The sequence below is a fragment of the Macrobrachium rosenbergii genome, chromosome 34 (genome assembly GCF_040412425.1).
Source record: "Macrobrachium rosenbergii isolate ZJJX-2024 chromosome 34, ASM4041242v1, whole genome shotgun sequence".
Taxonomy (NCBI): domain Eukaryota; kingdom Metazoa; phylum Arthropoda; class Malacostraca; order Decapoda; family Palaemonidae; genus Macrobrachium; species Macrobrachium rosenbergii.
The window spans coordinates 5,968,825-5,991,324 of NC_089774.1; the positions used below are offsets into that span (position 1 = coordinate 5,968,825).

General features: G+C 36.2%; 1 protein-coding gene across 1 annotated transcript in view; it reads right to left on the minus strand.

Moving 5' to 3' along the window:
• The window catches only part of LOC136856110 (nephrin-like), a 110,273-nt gene that overhangs the window by 7,215 nt on the left and 80,558 nt on the right, over positions 1 to 22,500 (minus strand). The window contains exons 3-7 of the mRNA XM_067133758.1: positions 14,408 to 14,616; positions 10,085 to 10,282; positions 5,881 to 6,045; positions 5,328 to 5,485; positions 4,881 to 5,022 (exon numbers count right to left, since the gene is read on the minus strand). Coding sequence (XP_066989859.1) covers positions 4,881 to 5,022; positions 5,328 to 5,485; positions 5,881 to 6,045; positions 10,085 to 10,282; positions 14,408 to 14,616 — 872 coding nt within the window. The remainder of the gene's footprint in view (positions 1 to 4,880; positions 5,023 to 5,327; positions 5,486 to 5,880; positions 6,046 to 10,084; positions 10,283 to 14,407; positions 14,617 to 22,500) is intronic.

The following is a 22,500-nucleotide window of genomic DNA, read 5'->3' on the forward strand; positions in this document are numbered from 1 at the left end:
CTCTCTCTCTCTCTCTCTCTCTCTCTCTCTCTCTCTCTCTCTCTCTCTCTCTCTCGGAAGACTTAATGTCCACAGTATATATTTATATTATATATATATGCATATATGTGTGTGTATATATATGTAATTTCAAATTTTAAGGACACTTGTCTCATTGGCAAGATACCCTAGGTTCGAACCCCCAGTCAAGGAAGGTGCGATTTGGGCACTTTCTTTTTATAAACCACATAGCACCAGTGTTGACCCAATCAGTCATTCATGCACCTGGTTGATAGATAGTAGACTGTGGTGGGTTGCAGCTAGAGAGAAGGCGATATGTATAGCAGTTTCATCCGCAAGTATGTATAATGAACAAGAATGTAATTCGTTAACAGTAAATTAAGCAAATAAATAGAGAGGTCCATAATTAAACAAATATCTCGGTATGCAAATCATTCATTTCATCATTATAGTTATCTGTGTTATTAGGTAATTGTCCCATGAATGAAGAGTTTGACTTTGTTCTCATGAAGTGGATTGGGCTGATTGATTCCAGTTTTCCAGTTTAAAGGGCGTATATATATATATATATATATACATATACATACATATACATACACTTGTGTTTTAGCAGTCATGTACATGTTACACTTGTGTTTTCACCATGCTGTTCCCTTCACCAGGGTGAGGGCCTAAGTTTGGTGGTGTAAGCAGTGAACCATGCACCTGATAGTTAGTCCACTGTGGAGAGCTGTAGCTAGGGTAAAGAAGGGCTTAGGGCTTGCAACCTCATCCCGAAATGATTAGTGAGGACAGTGAAAGTATCTAATTTGAAAGCCCGTTTTAAAATAATGGAGTTTCAGTATAACCTCATATGTTGTTTCAAAATTTATTACATATAAAGGTGCAGTAACAGCTCCTTTATGGGAGTGATGTTTGGATGTTGAATGCACAGAGAGAGAACATTGCTTTTGAAGTATATGTGATGTTTAAGATTAATTGAAATGTTGGAGAAATGTGGAGATTCATAGAGATGATGTGAAACTTAGCTTAGCTGAGAGGGTGGATCATATTATACTGAGATGGTTTGGTCCTGTGGAGAGGATGGAAGATAATGTATTGATGAAAAGTGTAGATGGTCTGGAGGTGTTAGTAGGAGGAAGTGAAGACTTCTAGAGGTATAGGAAGGCCCTTGATATTCATGAAACATGAAGATTTATATAAAATTAACGTGAAAAGCATCTTATTCATGGTTGGTCTGATACTCTGTGCCAGTGGTTCCCAAAATTTTTTGGCCCTTGCACCCGTTCACCATATATCAGAATGTCATCCCCCTCCCCCCATTTTCCAAAATTGTCTGCCTCAAAAGGTACTTTCCAAATAATATGCAACAAAATATTGACACAAACACACAAGCTGGTAGAGAGATAACCTAGTGTGACCTCTCAGTTCTGCGGACCGATGCACCCTGCGTTTTGTGTGCTCCCAGAACCAGTTCGAGCCTGCCAATCTGTCGTCACAATCCCCCCACGGTTGAAAACCGCTGCTCTGTACAACAATCACCTCACATTCAGTAAGTTTCACCCACAATCCCAGAACTCAAAACACAAACCTCCCTGTAACCACCATCTTCTAATACCTATCTCCATCCACGCGTGAGGAATTCTGAGCCCCCTTCAGAACTGAACACCACGATACCTTGGCATCTGAACTCTCTTGTGATTGACCTGAATATTCAGTGGTGTTCTCCCTTTCTCGCTAATCAAGCCCCAAGTGGGAACAAAGCCATTATCCGCTCGAATTCCCGGTAATGCGCGGAAGGCGGTCGTGTATCTATTTTGGCTAAGAATGGCTGGGTGTACAGATACATGTGTGGGATATAATTTTCGGGTGTATTAGGAGGTGTACGCTGAGTAAGGTGCGTTCGCTTTCAGAGGAGGGTGTATTAGATTATTTTTGGATCTGTTGTTATTATTATTAATATTATTATTTTTATTGTTATTATTATTATTATTATTATTATTATTATTATTATTATTATTATTATTATTATTATTATTATTATTATTCAGAAGAGGAACCTTATTCATATGGAAGAAGCCCACCACAGGGGCCACTGACTTGAAATTCAAAATTGGTCGTTGTTTATCTTCTGAATAATAATAATAATAATAATAATAATAATAATAATAATAATAATAATAATAATAATAATAATAATAATTTCAAGTCAGTGGCCCCTATGGGTTTGTTCCATATGAATAGGGATGATCTTCTGAATAATAATAATAATTTCAAATTAGTGGCCCCTATGGGCTTGTTCCTTATGAATAGGGGTTGATCTTCTGAATAATAATAATAATTTCAAATTAGTGGCCCCTATGGGCTTGTTCCTTATGAATAGGGGTTGATCTTCTGAATAATAATAATAATAATAATAATGTCAACAAGGGCTAGCAGATTGCACCCGTGTAATGAATCCTATTTTGGGGGGATTCGAACCCCACCCACCCCCTACCTCATCTTCTCTCTGGTGAGATGGACGCCACTAAAAAATACTTGACATACACAAACCCAAAACCAATCAGATTATCTCCATTTGTCGAACCTTATGTAAAAAAAAAACGCAAATTGAATATTGAATTCGTCCCCCTCTTTTCCTCCCTTTGAAAACATATCACATCCATCTCCCTCTTAATTAATATAAAACTGATGCCGGTAAAATTATTTTAATGCCCCGTTGGGGGATATCGCTTCTAATAAAACTGAGACTCATTACCGTCTTTCATCCGCGGAGAAACAATACCAGATAAAGAAATAACGATGTAACCCAAACTACCAGAGTTTGGGGAAGACACGGATAAACGTAACAGAGAGAGAGAGAGAGAGAGAGAGAGAGAGAGAGAGAGAGAGAGAGAGAGAGAGTAATTATAATAGGGATCTCAGTCTCTCTAGAACGATCTTGTAGAATGGCAGACCTCATTTACTAAAGATACTGACAGCAGTCGCTGTATTTTAATGCATTTTTATCTATTTATTAATTTATTAATTATTTTCTTTTTTAATAAGGGAGATATGTTTTTTCTGTATTCCCCTTTACCTTCTCCTACATCCTATTGAGCACTATATTTTTTGGAAGCTTGAATTTCAAGTCAGTGGCCCCTTTGGTGGGCTTGTTCCATATGAGTAGGGTTCTTCATCCTCTGAATAATAATAATAATAATAATAATAATGTAACTCCTCTTCTGTTCCATGTTTATCTTGACACTGAACGAGTTACAATTTTCACTCTAAAGAGAAATAGATACCCCATGGTAACTGGCTGTTTGCATAGACCTTCTGCAACGTCAGATTGATATAAACCAATCATTTAATGAATGGCTGTCACTGTATGTTTAGATACCAGGTGACTTCTCATTCCTATGACCCAGAGTAACCAAATTCAACAAGCCCTTTATATTATATTATTGTTACTCAGTAGATGAAACTTATTCATGTGGCAGAAACCCACCTAAGGGGCCATTGACTTGAAATTTAAGCTTCCAAAGAATATTATGGTGTTCGTTAGGAAGAAGAAGTAAGAGGAAGTAAAGGGAAATACAGAAAGAAGATGTACCACTTATTAAAAAGTAAAAATATATATATATATATGTTTGCAAAGAGTACATAAAATTACAAGGTAAATAACAAAACAACACGGCAATTAGGCGATAATTGCTCTTCATGTTCATTACAGCACCAACAAAAAAGTTCAGATTGCACGCGAATGTGTGATGTTGCAATAGTATAAAGTCTTTTAACCCTTTTTTTTTTACGGATTCGTGATAATTCCTCAATTTTGGGTCGTTTCATCGTTGTTTTCAGATGATTCATTGCCAGATGAATGAATTAATTAGTTTTCTGAGCTAATGCACTGGCGTTGGGTTCACTATAGAGATTCCAGGTAGTATTTTATAAAAGTGATTTCAGCCTCATTGTGTAGTAGTGATGTAAATTGTTTTACCATCCTAAAACCAATTAGCCTTAGTATTGTAATGAGTCAGTTTTGGTCTGGTATCTCAGTGGGTATATTGCTAGCTTAAAAGGGGTACTTGGTGGAAAAAAGATTCAGGGGCCCAGTTGTAGATGGTCATTATTGATGTCCAGGGTTGTTTTGTGGAGAAACTGCATTTTCTAGTAGCACCAAGTCCTGATGTTACATATACTGTAGGTAGTAGTTTAATCTAACTCGACCTAACGTAACCCAAGCAATCCTTACCTAGGTGAGGCCTTTGATTTTGAGTTGTGGTCAGCTAAGTGACAGGAACTTTAATTACGAACTGAATGAGTTATGTCATAGCAGAAACTACAACACAGAGCTCCATCACAGTGAGGTTATAATGAAGTATGTTGACTTATGTCCTAGCTTGTTCAGTGCTTTCACTCTGAAACTCACGGCTGTGGCTGAGTTATGTGGCAGATTGAGAAATGAAGTACTGAAGAAAGATGGTGGATTTTTTCACTGTCAGAATTAGTGAGAAGTCAGTGTAATATAACCACTCTCCGTCTGAGTAATGTCTCAGTAGAAGCCTAACAACATCACTAAAAAATCTTAGGAAAACTTAGAATTTGTACTCGTGCCTGGCAGTATGCAACATTGCACAGAAACTTACAGTTAGTAACAAGCAGAGTGAATGACATCACACTAGAACTTGAAACAGACAATAAGCTAAATGCATTAGAGTATAACTTACAATAGTTATTGGACTAATGAGCTATGTGATGTCTTAAGATGAGTGATCTCACAGTAGAATGTATGATAGATGGCAGGCCTAGTGACATCGCATGAGAAAGTACGATAGATGACAAGCCGAAGAACTTACGATAGACGATAAGCTAAGTGACATCGTGGTTGAACTTACAATAGACTATAAGTTGAGTGACATCGTAGAGAGGTTCTTGAGAAAGATAAGGATTTCTGGCCTGGCAAGTGAGGCGCCCTCTGTCGTCTTCCGCTGACACGTTCATCCTCAGCATCGCCGTTGCGTTGCCGTCTGGTCCTACCTGGAAGAGACGCACTGTGTTTTTGTTTTGTGTAGAAGCTCAGATGGTTTGGACAACCCTAGATTGATGCTTAGGTTAGCGATAGAGATGAATAATTGGTGACTGAACACTAAAGATGAGAGAAATGCTCAGTTTCTGACAGCTTTTGCCTGTCATCTTTTCCATCAGTGCATCTTGAGGTAGTGAGAACTTGTTGTCTCATCAAGAATCAAGTTGTGAGAGCTATACATCTCTCAAAAACAGCTTCAGCCATCAACAAAGGGTGCCATCATGATGAATTATATCCTCGAATTGGCATTACTTACTCTGTACGTAACAAACGGTTCCAGTAGCACGTCGTCTTTCCACCAGGTGATCTTTGCCGGAGGATGCGACCCATAGGCACGGCAAGACATTTTGATCTCGGAGCCAGCAGTTACTACCAAGGACTCAGAGCCAAGGATTTGGACATTCAGAGGAGGAACTGTAAATAGGAATCTATTCAGTATTGAGTTGGTCTCCAAAAGTCTTTGTTTTTCGGCAGACAATTAGGTTCTTGTGGGGTTTTTGAATCTTTAAGAATTCAGATTTTGGGTAACTTACTTTTTACTGAAGTAATGAGCCATTTTTCAGTGATTGAGTAACTATCAAGGGCCCTGTTTCATCTGCAGTGTGGTTTATAAGCATATAAAAGTGTGTATTCTTAGATTTTTACAGCAGTGACCCCCAAACATAAATTCATTAGAGTATTAGTGCAATGAAAACGAGAGTAGCTAAAGGACATTGAAAACACCAATAAACTGAATCTGCATCTCATAAAAAGGCATATTCAAAGAACCACTTAGTTCAAGAGACAATATATTCCCTGGAAAATCTTACGTGTGATATCCAGAGACACTGAGGCGCTACGAGATCTGACCACAGGCTTATTTGAGGCGTCACGGGATTGGCCGCCTATGGAAGTGTGGGCGGAGCAGGTCAGACGATGCCCTACCATACCCCTCTCTGCAGTTACTGTGATGGTGGACTCCACTGTGTAGGTACCTGGAAGATATTTTTGCTGTGAGAGACTTTTGAACTGTATAAGAATGGTGTGTAACTGTTAAACATAACTCACACACATTTGTAGCATGGAAATCCAGTTAGATATTACTTAGAACAACACCGTTGTTAGGTCTTGCCCAGCTGACACTATCGCATACTATTCTCCCAGAGGTTGTTCGAAGGACATGTTCAAACCATCTCCGTATCCCTTTCATACTCATTTCATATGCATGTGGCACTTCCATAATTTCCCTTATGGCATCATTATTAACTCTATCTTGCTAATTGACCCCTAATGTTCTTCTGAAAGCTTTATTCTTAAAGAGACCAATATTTTTAGGTATAGTTTCAATGTCATACCTAAATCCAGGTCCATAAATGAAAACAGGTTGCAATAGACTCTAGTATAATCTCATTGTCATATGCAGTTCCAGTCTATTTAACTTCCAGATCTTATTCATTCTACCCACTGTTTAATTTCCCGTTTTAGTTTTCTGAAAAGAAAACTATTGTGTCTGTCTGTCTGCACTTTTTCTGCCCACCCTCAGATCTTAAAAACTGCTGAGGCTAGAGGGCTGCAGATTGGTATGTTGATCATCCACCCTCCAATCACCAAACATACCAAATTGCAGCCCTCTAGCCTCAGTAGTTTTGATTCTATTTAAGGTTAAAGTTAGCCATGATCGTGCTTCTGGCAACGATATAGGACATACCACCACCAGGCCGTGGCTGAAAGTTTCATGGGCCGCGGCTCATACAGCATTATACCGAGACCACCGAAAGATCTGTTTTCGGTGGCCTTGATTATACGCCGTACAGAAAACTCGATTGCGCCAGAGATGAATCTTATGCGCATTTTTGACTTGTTTAATTCTTTCACTAAATCCCAGCTGAGGAGAACATGTCCTGGATTTTATTGTAAGATTCAACCTCGTTAATCCTTCCTCCTCCTTGTACGGTAATATTCCAGTCGTTCCTCCGTGCTTGCTGTGTCCTCATCATTAGTACTTCTGTTTGCCTAAGAGTCAATCTGAGTTCCACCTTTAGATGTGTAATGAGTTCTGTTAAGGCAGCTTTGTAAGTCTTGTGGATGTTATGTATGTATGTATATATATATATATATATATATATATATATATATATATATATATATATATATAATATTAACACTTTTTTGAAATATATATATACGTGCTTTTACATATATATATATATATATACACTGAATTTTATTCTACTGTGATTTTAAAAATACATATTACATACATTTACATTAAATGCATGCATACATACATACACACACACATATATATATGTATATATAAATACACTTTACTGCTACGTTTTAAATACACTTTATTGCTACATTTCAAAGCTCCAGGCTTCATTTTCATTTGCAAATACGAAATCCAATAAAAGGAATTTCAGATTTTAGGCCAACAACTTTTGGCCATTACCGAGTCGTTATTCATTAAGCATCTAGTTCCCCCAAAAAAAAAAACAATCAGTCTCTCTCCAGTCCCCCTCTCTGCCTCTCTTGAGCCATTGCCTTGTCAGTCTTCTCTTAACTTATCTTATGGTTGGTCCTCTTTGCGAGTATATTGTTTATTTTGTATATTTTGTTTATCCTAATCTTATAGCATATATTATCTTAACCTTTGCTTCTTGTAATTTATTTTGCGCTTATATTTATATTTTTCAATGTAATTTTAACTTAATTTTAAATCATATATGATTTTAACCTTCACTTCTTTATAATTTACTATGTGTTTATTTATATATATACATATATATACATACACATAACTACCTAATTAACTAATCCTTTGAAAACCTATACCCAAACGGAATCATATATATTAAATACATCTACCTTCGTCCGTATCAAAATCTATCTCTCTCTCTTTTTTTGCTATATACATTAGGTACAGTAGACCCAGCATAGGTTTGGCTAATGGTATCTGGTTTCATTTATTCCAGTGGTACAGAGAAATTTGATTTCACCGGGTAATATATGATATATTATTTGAAAGTGTAAAAACGGTATGAATGTAATTAGTGGCATAATGTCATTTGCATTATTTTATATATGTATATATAATATGGAATATAAAATGTCAAGAATGTTGGGCGTTGTAATTGAAGCAACTGTCTTAACAGGAAAGAGAGAGAGAGAGAGTAGAGGGGGTGTTAGGGAGGAGAAAGGGAGAGAGTGAGGGAGAGTTGGAGAGAGAGAGAGAGAAAGATAGTTTATCGGTTGTCACTCAGAGTTTTCCCAGGAAGCACCGGGTTGGTTAGCTAGTAAATATATATATATATATATATATATATATATATATATATATATATATATATATATATATATATATATATATATATATATATATATATATATATACTTATTTGTTTATATATGTATATATGGTTCAATATCTGTCCAAAAACATGTCTACCTGAACGATATCCCAACCTATAACATCGAGTTTCACTTCGTTTTCGAAAATTCCAGCGTCATTGGATCCCCTACCTTAAATAGGCAATACAAACAACACTTATAGAATAGTTATGATATTAGAGGCTTACTTATAAATGCTACTGAACAAGGAAAACACGACACGTTTCTGTCATTTAATTCTGAACGATAGAATGTTTATCTTTTTATTATTACTGTTGTTTTCCGTAACTACGTTCGTGAATGGAAAACAACTTCTGATGCCCAGGAAGGAAAGCAGATGTAATTGCTGTAATAATGTTGCAATTATTAGTGGTGTAAGGGAGCCAAATGTCTATGCTCTTCAATAACATGACAGTTTCTGTCGATTTTGTACATAGATGTGATTAGGTGATTAGTTTTTAGTGTTTCTGTGAATAGATGAGGAAGAAATCTTTTATATTATCTTAGGAAAGTCAAAATGAATTTAGAGCAGATGTTAGGTATATTATATATACTGTATAGTGTGTGTGTGTGTGGGTGTGTTACAATGTAGATGAATCACTGCTTCTCAGTGTTTAGCACTAGCCCCTGGGAGGATCAAATGTCCCTAAGTGCATTTGATTCTCCCAGGGGCTAGTACTAAACACGACGAAACAGTGATTCATCCACACTGTTTCGCCATGTTTAGTAATAGGCCCTGGGATGTTAAATGTTTATCACCGTGTTTAGTACTAACCCCTGGGCGATCAAGCGTTCCTAAGCGAATTGGTCATTTCACACAAATCCCTGATTTCACATATTCCCTGTAACACACAAACACACACATATATAATATATATATATATATATATATATATATATATATATATATATATTAAATTAATTTCCAGTATTTTTTTAACAAATATCTTTCAAATAAACTAAGATATGCATTTTCACCATACTTTGGAACCATATAAGAGTCAGTTGTCACCATATTTAAAAATGATGAGAATCTTAGAATAAAATACACTCACCATAAATATTCACTGTACCTGTGAAAACTTTTAAAATCCAAGTTTCACTATACCCATATACTGTAAAAACAATATTTGAGCTAATTGTCACCGTACTTAATAATGATAATAAACTTGGATGAGAATGTCATTTCACTATAATCATATTAAAACCAGACTGGAGTCTATTTCATTATACTTAATAATGAAAATAAACTTAGAATAGATTTTTTGGTGTGATTGTAAAAAATATAATTGAAAATATAATAACTAAATGGACAAATGTGTCATTACACCTGTTTTATGAATGCAGTCCATTAATGAAACAATAACTACATAACTAAATGGACAAATGTTCCCTTACACCTGTTTATGAATACAGTCCACTATTGAAACAACTGCTACATAACTAAATGGACAACTGTTCCCTAACACCTGTTTATGAATACAATCCACTAATGAAACAATTTCTATTTAACTGAATGGACATCTGTGCCCTTACACCTGTTTATAAATAATCCACTATTGAAACAATTACTACATAACTAAATGGACAAATGTTCCCTTGCACCTGTTTATAAATAATCCACCAGTGTCACAATCAACGCACCTGTCACAGGATCGAAATTGAACTTGGTATCCGTAGGAGCTATTGCATCTTTCCCAAAGTTCCAGATAACGGTAGGACTGGGCTTCCCTCCTACGCTCCTGCAGGTAAGACTCGCCCTTTCGTCTTCCTGAAGGGGGCCCACTGTGCCCTGCTCTGTCTCCCGCCCCTTCCAGAAGATCGTCGCGGGTCCTGGGGAGACTGCAAGAGAAATTAGGACGTTTTTGTGTGTGTATATATATGATTTGTTACTGGCTGAACCTCATAAAATAGATTTCCTTAGAGAAGGTCTTGTTGGACAGTTGTTAGGGAAGGAGAGAGAGAGAGAGAGAGAGAGAGAGAGAGAGAGAGAGAGAGAGAGAGAGAGAGAGAGAGAGATGAGGCACAGGATAACGAGAGAGGCACAACGGCAGGAAAGAAAATCTGGGGGAAATACATCACTAAAAAGAGAGAGAGAGAGAGAGACTGCAGCCTCAAAAACAAACAGACCCTAACCTCCCTGAAACAAAGGAAGAATGCCCCAGCAAGCAAAGAATTACGGTTCGGGGAGAGGGAAAGCAAGCAGATAGGAAAGCACGGAGGGAGCAGCGTTATGATTCTGAACAAAACGCGCCTTTGTTGACGTTTCTGCTCTGAGACAAATAGAACCCAACCTATCTCTTCTTTCCCTCCCTGCCTCTCCTAGCAACCAGCCCGGTTGGCTGTGTCTTTGTAACTGACTCCCTTTCTCATTATTTTGTATTTTGTTTTGTGGTTGTGGCTTTTGTTGTTTGTTGTTGTAGGGTTGTGCGAGGTTGTGGTGCATCTGTTGTTGAAGGTATTTGAGTGATGTTTGCACAGGGAGAGTCTGGAACTTGATGAAATTCCAGGGATTTTTTCCAGTTGTGTTCGATCCTGGTCCCAATGTGAATATATATATATGTATACATATATATATATATATATATGTATATATATATATTTATATATTATACTTGATAACTTACACAATTGTTCTGTGCATAAATACAAAATTAATAACAGGCCCTCATTTTCCGGCTACCAGAGGATGAGGACAGAATTGTTCTTGAAGACTAGTAACTTTTTTTGAATAAAAATCTCTCTTGGGTACCATCCAGGACAAATGGGAAGTCCTAGTACAAGTTTTTATTAAAAATCATATATATATATATATATATATATATATATATATATATATATATATATATATATATATATATATATATATATATATATATATATATATATATATATATATATATATCTCGATAGCTGAGTGGATAATGCCACCTGTCACCTCTGTATCAAAGCCCATACGATAAGGCTTAGGATCGATCCCTGGACTCATATAATTCCCTTCGGGTGCAAGATATTCCCGACGCAGAGGGGATTCAATGAATTGGACGTATTTAAGCCCATGTTCTCTCTCTCTCTCTCTCTCTCTCTCTCTCTCTCTCTCTCTCTCTCTCTCTCTCAAACCATTATTGAATGCTATGCAATGAAGAAATTTTTCTGATATATAAATGGTTCCAATTATGTATTTTTTATTTAGCTCTCTCTCTCTCTCTCTCTCTCTCTCTCTCTCTCTCTCTCTCTCTCTCTCTCTCTCTCTCTCTCTCTCTCTAACACACATTGGTATCAATTTATGTGTATATATATATGTATATACATACATACATACATACATAATGGACTCTGAAAGTAAGGTAGTCTAAGAACGAGAGAGAGAGAGAGAGAGAGAGAGAGAGAGAGAGAGAGAGAGAGAGAGAGAGAGAGAGAGAGAGAGAGAGCTTAAAATTCCCCCGGTCAATTTCGCGAACAAGGTCCTAATCCCGGTCTCAATTCTGTCGGTAGTAATGCAAATAGCTTTGCAAAATCCGATTGGTTCAGATCGACGGAGAAACTACAAACCTAATTTAATATATAAAAATATAATGATTTTATTTATATTGTTATAAATAAATAAAAACAATTTTATTTATATTATCTTGAGTTGATGACAGAACTGGTGATTGTAGTAAGTGAATGAAGACTGTAAATAAATATTATGGTTTTATTTATGTTGATGTAAATAAATAAAATAGTTTTATATGCTTCAATTATTGATAGAACAAATGATGATAATAAGTGAATGAAGACGCTCTCTCTCTCTCTCTCTCTCTCTCTCTCTCTCTCTCTCTCTCTATATATATATATATATATATATATATATATATATTATATATATATGACAAAAATAATCAACACACAATCACGCGTGTAACAGACACCAATTTCTGAACTCACATCGGGATCGAACCCCGGTCTCTCGATTGAAAGACCAGGGCGCTAGTAGCTACCTTTTGACCCGCGCAGGTCAGTTGTGGTTACTCAGCCAATTATATTATCACAATTCTTTCACTGAAGATTCTTTAATCGTTACAGGAGACTTGTGTGTGTTACACACAGGAAAAGATAATTCTGCTACATATTCCTTTTTGCATAGGGTCTTGTTTGGTGATGATAAGATATTTGACTGAATTATCTTTGAATCAAAAAGTAGGAAGTTTCCGATTGATAATAATAACAATAATAATAATAATGTTTTGTGGTCTCATTCGTATACAAAACTCAAAATTCAATAGACTTTTTTATTATTAATATTTTAGTATTTGTGGCGTTTTATAAGGCTCACATTCCTAAATTATTATTATTATTATTATTATTATTATTATTATTATTATTATTATTATTATTATTAACTCCACAATATTTTGTTTATTTTTTTACAATAACAAACTCGAAGAAAACAAAATATTCAGATTATTTTTTTGCAATAAAAAAAAAACTCCAGGAAAAAGTAAATATTAATATCCCTCCTCTGCCGGTATGGAAAACTTCATATAAGCCTCTCTCTCTCTCTCTCTCTCTCTCTCTCTCTCTCTCTCTCTCTCTCTCTCTCTCTCTCTCTCTCTCTCTCTCTCAAACCGTTATTGAAGGGTATGCAATGAAGAAATTTTTGTTCTTATACTAGTGAATTCAATTATGTATTTATTACTGAGACTCTCTCTCTCTCTCTCTCTCTCTCTCTCTCTCTCTCTCTCTCTCTCTCTCTCTCTCTCTCTGTAGTAAGTTGGGGCCAACTATTTTTAATAAAATCTGAACAGAGTCGACAGGAATCCGGAACTTTCCCAAAATCTCGTCGTGTCTTCATCTCCCCCTTAGGATACTTCCCGGTTTAATTTTTTTTTTTTTATTTTTTTATTTTTTTTATTTGGCTTCATTTGGTTTTTTCTTTTTATTGATTTTTTTTTTGTTTATTTCGTTTTATTGAGTTTGTTTTTTGGTTTATTTCGTTGTAGTGAGTTTGTTTTTTTTTTTGGGTTTATTTCCTATGATTTATTTTTCTTTTATTTCATTTGGTTTTTCGTTTTATTCCGTTTGGTTTATTTTTCTTGTATTATTTGGTTTACGTTTTATATATATATATATATATATATATATATATATATATATATATATATATATATATATATATATATATATATATTGTGTATGTATATATTTATTTTATATATATATATATATATATATATATATATATATATATATATATATATATATATATATGTAATCTGACAGTGTCACATCTTGGGGGCACTCCAGTGACTACAGCCCTCCACTGGGCGACCTTTGCACTCGTCTAAATCGAATTATGAATCCGGATAACTGTCCCCTAGAGTAATGTTAACGAAATTGTGACTTTGATTCGAATCTTATCGGACCGGCCGTCAAATCTTATAAAATTTTTTGTTGTCAGGCTTAAGAACACATTATATATATATATATATATATATATATATATATATATATATATATATATATATATATATATATATAGTCTACCAAGACTATGCCCCACAGCAACCGAGCAACAACCAGGAACATATACCCTTAACCAGTCACTCACTCTGTGGGACGCCGTAGGAGGGTAGTGTCGTCCATGCACCTCATGCGGTACACTGTAGGCATTACTTAAGGTTCTTTGCAGCGTCCATTCCTGAGGCCCCCAGCTGCAACCCCTTTCATTTCTTTTACTGTACCTCCATTCATATTCCCTTCCATCTTACTTTCCAACCTCTCCAACAACTGCTTTGAGGTTTTCCTCCTGTTACACCCTTCAGACCTCTTACTCTCAATTTCCATTTCAGCGCTGAATGACCTCACAGGTCCCAGCGCTTAGCCTTTGACCTAAACTGTATCCAGTTCATTTCACCTCACTCAGGGGGCACTCATGCCTTACTCTGACCTCTGACCTTGGCCCTGACGAAGGTCAAGAACACTCACTTATGATATTCAGGTTGACGAGGGAATTTGTCGAGGAAGACGTCCTGTAGTCGATCCTACACATGTACTGGCCCTCGTCGAGGGCGTGGGCGGGGTTCAAGGTCAGCGCGGGCGGGGTGACCTTGGCGTCGAAGTACGCCCGCCCCCCGAAGGTCCGGTTGTCCGTCCATCTCACGCCGGAGGAGAAGTCGCCGTTTCTGGCGTCGTAACTGAAAGGAAGAGAGAGTCTTGATTTCAATATGGCGGTCTCTGGAAAGGTATATATGCTAGGGGCCGGGTGTAGCCCAGGGCCGAATAATAGACAGAAGAAGAAGAAGAAGAAGAAGGAGAGAGAGAGAGAGCGGTAAGAAGGTATCCTGATGTCCAGATGTAGCCCAGGGCTGAAAAATAAAAGAAGAAAGATTAGTTGGAAGAAGAAGAAAAGAGAGAGAGAGTTAACACGGTATCCTAATGTCTAGATGTCGCCCAGGCCCGAAGAATAGACAAAGAGAAGGAATTGGAAGAAGAAAGAGAGAGAGAGAGAGATCATTTTGCCCCGACTCGGTACAGATTTTATTAAAAATAGTTGGCCCAACTTACTCCAGAGAGAGAGAGAGAGAGAGAGAGAGAGAGAGAGAGAGAGAGAGAGAGAGAGTTTTCCAATGCTGAGAAAGGTTGCTGAGATCATGAACTGAATTATATTATAATAAAAAAAAAAAATTTAAAACTGCTGATTAATAATAATAATAATAATAATAATAATAATAATAATAATAATAGAGCAGAAAGACCACGAAGCAATCAGAAAGGCAGAAGGGAAAACGAAGAAAGAAAGAGAGAAAGAAGGGGCTAAGAAGATTAAGAGACAATAAAGAAACATAAGCTGTTGTGATGGAGAGACCAAGTTTTCCTCATAGGGTATTAATTCACCTTTTGGGAGAGAGAGAGAATGGAGGAGAGAGAGATAGGGGAGAAAAAGAAGGAATGAGAGAGACACAGAGAGGGAGAGAGAAAGTATTATTGAGAGGGAAACAGAGGAAGAGAGACAGAGATGGAGAGAGAGAGAAAGTAGGAATGAGAGAGAGAGAGAGAGAGAGAGAGAGAGAGAGAGAGAGAGAGAGAGAGAGAGAGAAAGGAGGAGGAATGAGAGAGAAAATGGAAGAATGAGTGAGAGAGAGAGAGAGAAAGGAGGAATGGGAGAGAGAGAGACAGAGAGAGAAAAGAAGAATGAGAGAGACAGAGAGAGAGAGAGAGAGAGAGAGAGAGGAAGGAAAGTAATTGTTTCTCCGGAGGAAAAAATAAGCAGTTATCTCTCTTTTATGACCAAAGTTGCAATGGAGAGATTTACACACACACAAAAAAATAAATAAATGAAAATAGTAGTGTTGCTTTTAATTGGGAATCTGTTTGGAACAAAAATTAGGTTTAGAGTCAAGTTTTGAGAGAGAGAGAGAGAGAGAGACTCAAATTTAGGGTTTTAACAGTTAGTGTAGGTACACCTATTGGAAAGATATATTTCAATATTCCTGACTTATTTAACGAGAGAGAGAGAGAGAATCAAATTTAGGTCTTTCAAAGACAGTGTAGTTACACAGATACTCTATTGGAAAATGTATTTTACCAGTTCTGACTTATTTAATAAGAGAGAGAGAGAGAGAGATTCATAGTGTTGCATATGCATGATACCTTTTAGGCTCATTTGAATTTAATTCCATTACTCTGGAACGATAAACCACAGAAAAATAAACTGTAATTTTTGGTCCACACTTTGAAAATGAATGTCACTTAAATTAAGCTGAATTTTTTAAGCTTTTTTTTTTTTTTTTTTTTAGCTTTTGAATTTTTTTATTTTGGTAAAATGGGTTAAAAAAAATTTGGTGTCCATTGGACTGACAGTTTTCAGATTTTGGAATCTCTATATATCTCTCTGTCTCTATTTATTTCTTTGTCTAGCTTAATATTTTATATTTTAATATACCTTTTTGATATATTGTTTGAGTGCCTTCATTATTATTTTTGAGGTTTATATAAAATATACATATATGAATTATCTAAGTATTAAATGTATGGGATTTCTTAGGCATTGAATAAGGTAGTTTTTATGTATATATATATATATATATTATATAATATATATATATATATATATATATATATATATATATATATATATATATATATATATATATATATATATATATAAACATAGAGAGAGAGATATGACAATAATCCTAGTATTTATCATTAATATCAAGTTAAATATATCCACTAGCTTAAATAACAAAACAAACAAACAAAAAATATACACAAACAGAAGAAAACTTTGTTTGTGAACAAATACAAATATTACATTCGTGAAAATAAAATCCATGGGATTATGACAAGGAAAAAAAAATCTCTCGGGATTATGGAGATTTAATTATTCTGGGGGAGAGAGAGAGAGAGAGAGAGAGAGAGAGAGAGAGAGAGAGAGAGAAAGAGGAGTATTTAGCAACATTTTATACCATCAATAAAGATGTCGTTGACTCCAATTGCTGTGACGCCAGTTTGTGATAGAAGTCAATCAGTCGTTGATTAGTAGACTCCCATCTCCTGCCGTTATCAATAAAGGGATGACCCGCATTTCTGTGACGCCGTTTGGTGATATAAGTCAGTCAATTAACACTGAAATTGACCTTATCAAGATGACATACTCTCTCTCTCTCTCTCTCTCTCTCTCTCTCTCTCTCTCTCTCTCTCTCTCTCTCTGCATATACAGTATATCATCTCTCTCTTTCTCTCTCTAGTACTGAAGATATTATCTTCTGTATTGGGACCTCTCTCTCTCTCTCTCTCTCTCTCTCTCTCTCTCTCTCTCTCTCTCTCTCTCTCTCTCTCTGTAGGAAAAGAAATCAAGTTGTATGCAAATGGGAGCAGAGCTTGGGAAAGAAAGTCCTGATTCAACCTGACCGATGGAAAATATTTTTGGGAAAAATTCGGAAAATATCCCAAATATTCATTGCGACTTAATATAAACTTCCTCAAGTTTGAGATAGAGGAGTTTTTCCATTTTCCCATTTGGGAGTTTATTCTCTTTTTTCCCATGGAGTTTTTTCCATTTTTTCCCATATACGTTTTTTCCCATTTGGGAGTTTATTCCCATTTTTCCCATGGAGTTTTTTCCATTTTTTCTCGTACACCTTTTTTCCCTTATGGGAGTTTATTCCTTTTTTTCCTTTCACCTTTTTTCCCATATGGGAGTTTATTCTATTTTTCCTATACAATTTTCCTCATTAGGGGAATTATTCCTTTTTTCCCATGTGGGAGTTTATTCCCATCTTTCCCATACACCTTTTTCCCCATTTGGGAGTTTATCCCCCATTTTCCCTGACACATTTTTTTCCCATATGGTAGTTTTTCCATTTTTCCCTACACATTTTTTTCCAGTTTGGGGGTTAATCCTTTTTTCCCCATATACTTTTTTCCTCCATATGGGAAGTTATTCCATTTTTTCCATTCACTGCTTTCCCCATTTTTGAGTTTATTCCCTCTTTCCATACACTTTATTTTCCGATACACCTTTTTTCCCCATTTAAGAGGGGTAGTGCCTGAAGATTAGGACCTGTTTAAGGATGAGGTTGCAAGGCCTACTACCTTATTCTGACCCACAGCTGGCTGCTATATTCATTCACAACTGGGTCGACTGGTAGGTGGCAAGCCAGACTTGAACCCCTGACCATGCATTTGAAAACCCATTAACCTACCACTGAGCTATGTTGCCCACAGAGAATTAAGTAATATATTTTTAAAGGATGTTTTTATCAGCAACTTTCAAATAAGCTAAAATAGTTCATTATACGATGCCAAATAATGTACATCATTATTAACATTGTATTTCATAATATCTGTATCTTTCCTCTGGCTTTTATGCTTTGGAAGCCAATTCCTACTTCTGTTTTTCCTGAATGCCTGTAGAGTCTGAAACTATTCAAGCTTGGTTTTCTTTTATGTAGGCTCAGATTCCATATAACCCAGTAAGCTTAGGTTGGTGAATACATATGGCCTTATGATTTGATTCAGAAACCACGTCAATAAGAAGGTTGTAGAGGATTTAAGCCCATAAATTTTGCTTCTCTATCTCTGCATAATTATGGTTCAGAGTTCTCATAAAACAGTAAGCTTGGGAGCTAAATCAACCACTTGGTGAATTTATATAGATTTTGGGTAAATTTTTAGATACGGCTGGAATTTCACCAGTGACCCTAGTTTGACCTTGACTTAAAATTAACCTAAGTTAAATCTTACCAGTTATAATATTTTCATAAAAATGGAAACATTATATCTTTACATGGATTCAGGAACAAGAAAAAATTTTATATAGAGTTGCAATTTCACCAATGACCCTAGTTTGACCTTGACCTAAAACTGACCGAAGTTAAATCTTACCTTTTACAATATTATCATAAAAATGGAAAAATTATTTCTCCACACGCCCTTAGAAGACTTCAAAATTATTGGGCAAATATTATTCACGACAGAAGATTAGAGGAAGGGAATGGATTATCTCAAGACAATGACACAGACTTTCGAATTAGCTTTATTGAAGATGACAATCTCTTATGATTAGGGGAATCAAGAGATGATCTCAGTCTGATTTAACTTTGATGCTCTATAAACCTTGTATTAGATATAGTTCTCAGTAATGCCGAAATATGTATATTTATTTATTGATTGATTTATTTACTTCTGTGTTTTATTCTTGTAGTGGTCTTCATGTTTGCTTGAAATATATTCGTTCGTGGTTTGAATGTATCTTTCTTTTTTCGTGACTCTCTCTCTCTCTCTCTCTCTCTCTCTCTCTCTCTCTCTCTCTCTCTCTCTCTCTCTCTCTCTCTCTCTCTCATTAGCAGCTATTTATACAAGTATCTCTCTCTCTCAAGTTAATTTCTTACTCAGTGTATAAGTAACTAGATAATAGGTTAGTGTATAGGTAACTCTGTAATGGGATCAGATCTCTCTCTCTCTCTCTCTCTCTCTATCAAGTTAATTTCTTACTCAGTGTATAGGTAACTAGATAATGGGCTAGTATATAGGTAACTCTATAATGGAATCAGCTCTCTCTCTCTCTCTCTCTCTCTCTCTCTCTCTCTCTCTCTCTCTCTCTCTCTCTCTCTCTCTCACAAACATAATCGAGCAAACGCAATCTGCTAAATCAGGGTGGCCATATGCACTTCACAGGGAAATATCTCGACGCATTGTCAGGTTAATCTGGTTATTCCCATTACATTACATTACAATTACATCAGTAATTCTTTAAAACCAGCTGCCAGGTAATACAGAAATGGCTGCCATTTGGGGAAAGCTTATCACGAAAGCGGATCGCTGGCATCCTATCTAGGTAGTGTGGTGTAGTTCAGTGGTATCCTATCTAAACGTGGTTTGGTTCAGTGGTATCCTATCTAGGTATTGTGATTTAGTTCAGTGGTATCCTATCTAGGCGTGATTTAGTTCAGTGGTCTCTCCATAATGTCGGCTATAGTAACCTACGTGAATTCATTGACATAATGGCTCAATTTTTTTTAATGACATTTAGTTAACTGGATTAAGTCTGGATATTTATGTAAACCGTCTGTAGTTTTTTTGTAGTATTGCAGTATATTGTTTTTTGTCCCATTCTTTAAAATTCACCAGCTAACCAACCTGGCGCTGCCTGGGAAAACTCTGAATGACAACAGATAAACTCTCTCTCTCTCTCTCTCTCTCTCTCTCTCTTTCTTTCCTGTCAAGATAGTTGCTTCAATTGCATTGCCCAACATTTTTGACATTTTATATATCACCCTTTTCACCCCCATTCTTATAGGGGCTGAACTTCGACTTAAATGGCATCGGGAGTGTCACTATTCATCTCAGCGACCTCGAAAACTATGGATTAGTCAACAATATCTGTCGTTTCTGGTTATGTTTTTTACATGTCACCCCCTACCCTACCCCACCCCCTTTGGTGCCAGGGATGTCTCCCTCCCCAACGTATTCTTTTCCAGATAGTAAGTCATATTTATACCGAAATGAGGGATGATGAACCCGTAGAGTTTATTTTAGTTACTAAGTCTACGGGCAGAACCAGCCCCATTTCAGGGTAGCCCTTCCCACCCCCACCCCCTTTGATGCTAGTGATATCTTACCCCCACAGTATTCTTTTAGAGATAGCAAGTCATATGTGTACCAAGTTTGGTTGAAATTGGTCAATGCATTTCAGAGTTATGCTGGAACACACACATACATACATTCCATTCTATATATATATATATATATATATATATATATATATATATATATATATATATATATATATATATATATATATATATATATAGATGAAGTTATCTATTCTTTGGAAGCTTGCTATGCAAGTTCCTGAGCTCACTATAGTATTTATTCAGTAATAATAATAATAATAATAATAATAATAATAATGATAATAATAATAAATCTGACAGGTACCATCTCGAACCAATCACCAACCCCATAATCACAACCCCACGACAGGGCAACGCCAGAAAAACATACCTATTACCCCCAAAAACACCCAAATTACAACGTTGGCAAGCCAACTCAGACGCAGCGCATAAATAATTCGCTAAAGTGAACAACAAAAAACTGCCATTTCAAACTCTCCATTTGCGTCGATCACTGTTGTTTCCACTGATGTTATGTCCACTGATGTTATTTCCACTGATGTTATTTCCCCTGATGTTGTTTCCACTGATCGGTGGCGTCTGATTATAACATCGGTGGGTAGTTTTTTTTTTTGCGTTGGCTAAAACGAGAAACGTGCACGTTGTAGTTATTTATGAAAGCTTCTTACGTAAGGTTGCTGTTTGTGGTCTGTGATTTGAAGGGTTTTGGGACACGAACACAAGGGGAGAGGAGAGAGAGAGAGAGAGAGAGAGAGAGAGAGAGAGAGAGAGAGAGAGAGAGAGAGAGAGAGAGAGAGAATCTTCCAATTCATTCGGCATTCCTCACTCCCATCTAATTAACTAACTAATCAGCCGAATTAATTATTGAACAAATAAGCAATTACTCCGTTGGTCACTTACTCAATCATTAACTGTTAATTGACTGTATGCTGAAATTACCTAGGTCTGTAGTCATTAACTGAGCACTGTTGTTAATTATATTTATAATATATATATGTAATATATATATATAGAAAAAATATACCGACTTTATAATTACAAAAATCCACAATCAAATATGGCCGCCATATTCATGTCGCCATATTGCAAGCGTAACTAATTAATTACCCTCCCGTAGCCATTTCTGCATTGTTGTGACAGAAGAGTAACGACCAGCGGCCCGTGTGACGTAACGACAGAGAGTTACGGCTCGTGTGACGTCAATGTAACGAGCGTGATGGAAGTAATTCGATTATGGCGGCGACTGTTATCAGATTTTGCTGTAAAGCCCTTGCGTTCGCTGCCCCGTTGCGTGCGGGGGGAAAAATAATACCTGTCTCTCTGTGTTTGAGAGAGAGAGTTATAAGTGGTTCAAGCTTGAGAGAGAGAGAGAGAGTTATAGGTGGTTCAAGCTTGAGAGAGAGAGAGAGTTATAGGTGGTTCAAGCTTGAGAAGAGAGAGAGAGAGAGTTATAAGTGGTTCAAGCTTGAGAGAGAGAGAGTTATAAGTGGTTCAAGCTTGAGAGAGAGAGAGAGAGAGAGAGAGAGAGAGAGAGTTATAAGTGGTTCAAGCTTGAGAAAGAGAGGTAGAGATGAGAGAGAGAGAGAAAGTGAGTGAGCGAGTTACGGGTGGTTTAAGCTTGAGAGAGAGAGTGAGTGAATTACAGGTGGTTTAAGCTTGAGAGAGAGAGAGAGTTTTAGGTGGTTCAAGCTTAATTTCGAAGTATGTAGAATTATTCCTTTTATGGTCAAATTTATATACAATTTTGCATAATATATTGACCAGTATGACATCTAAACCTTTATATTTTATAATATATAGAAATTAGCTTTTCCACTGATAGCCTTGAAATCCAGATGGAAATAAATGAAGAAATTCTCTATCCCATTTAGGATTCGAACCCTTGCTCGCTAAGAGACTCATGCTATTTCTAACACATTAGCCAGATCTATTTATAGT